This window comes from Sphaeroforma arctica, assembly GCF_001186125.1.
Source record: "Sphaeroforma arctica JP610 unplaced genomic scaffold supercont1.1759, whole genome shotgun sequence".
NCBI lineage: Eukaryota > Ichthyosporea > Ichthyophonida > Sphaeroforma > Sphaeroforma arctica.
Window position 1 is genome coordinate 8275 of NW_014038799.1, and position 1254 is coordinate 9528.

General features: G+C 41.2%; 1 protein-coding gene across 1 annotated transcript in view; it reads left to right on the forward strand.

Moving 5' to 3' along the window:
* The window catches only part of SARC_11565 (hypothetical protein), a gene marked incomplete at both ends in the record, with an annotated part of 3097 nt that extends 1964 nt beyond the window's left edge, over positions 1–1133 (forward strand). Inside the window, 2 exons of the mRNA XM_014294346.1 lie at positions 87–196; positions 1065–1133. Coding sequence (XP_014149821.1) covers positions 87–196; positions 1065–1133 — 179 coding nt within the window. The remainder of the gene's footprint in view (positions 1–86; positions 197–1064) is intronic.
* Between the last annotated feature and the right edge of the window lie 121 nt (positions 1134–1254).

Below are 1254 nucleotides of genomic sequence, written 5' to 3' on the forward strand. Positions count from 1 at the left end.
TATAGATTTATATATAGATTTATATATAGATATAGATATAATTTTTCTTTCTAGACATTCTTTCTACGCACACAAATGATATGCAGATGGTGCTGGGCAGGCCAATTGGGGAAAGGCGGGCGAGGCTCAGCTGAACGCTGACTCTGGAGTGAATGACCCCAACGATCCTAACTACGAGGAGAGTGCTAAACCTAAGGTACGTACGTATAAACTATGATATGTGCATGGGAATTACACATAGTTCATTTACCTAAACCTATGGTACGTACGTATAAATTATGATATGTGCTTGCGAAATACGCATAGTTCATTTACCAAACATTTTTGTTACGTTGAGACATCTCGGTGTCTTGTGCGTGTTGTGTAGTTTTTGCCCCACTCTCACGGGAGCCTCGCTTATATTTGATGTGAGGGTTTAGAGTTTATGGTTAGGGTGTTTAGGGTTGAAGTGTATAAATCCCGAGCACGCAGTTCTTGCTTTACGAACGAATTTATGTATTTAGTGCACGTTCGTATAAAAGCACACGTGTGCACTGTTAGGTCTATAAAGCACCCGCTTGACTAGACGTTAGATTGAGAACTAGGTGCGTCAGTCCTTATAATGTAGTTTCATAATCATTTGGACACACATAGTTGAGCGTCTCTGTATCCATACACGCACATGCATTTAGTTGTATGTGATCGTATCTAGGCGCCAGTCAATTAGTTGCCATCTCCTCAATCACATAGGTATGCATATGCACGTCACAAAGTGGTTAAAATTAGAATTCCAAACCCATTTCTGCACAAATTCCGGATATTCAGCAAAAGTTATTGGTACGTGTACACAGGTTTAATCTCAATCTTCGTTGGTTTATGTATATCCTCAAAAAGGGAAATCGAATGCATTTGTCGCTGCACACTTTGATCCTGTTACACAATACGTGCTCTACATTGTTGCCAGCATATCGCACAGAGTTGTCAGCCCATCTATGTTCATGTTTATACATATATATAACAGGCTATCTAACCAACATTGCAGGCTGGTCCTTACCTAAATTTACACATGTCGCATATATTTCCAGCCTCAGCCTCATCAGCGCCAGAGTTTTGAGGCCACAGCCCAGGAAGGCGTGGCAAAGGTGGTCGAATAACTTAACGGACCCATGCTGGTATGGTGAGCGGGTTTCCAGGGGCATTGACTCATCCAAGCGTACACTTCCAGAGGATATACACGCATATATACACACATATATACATTTGTATGTACATACA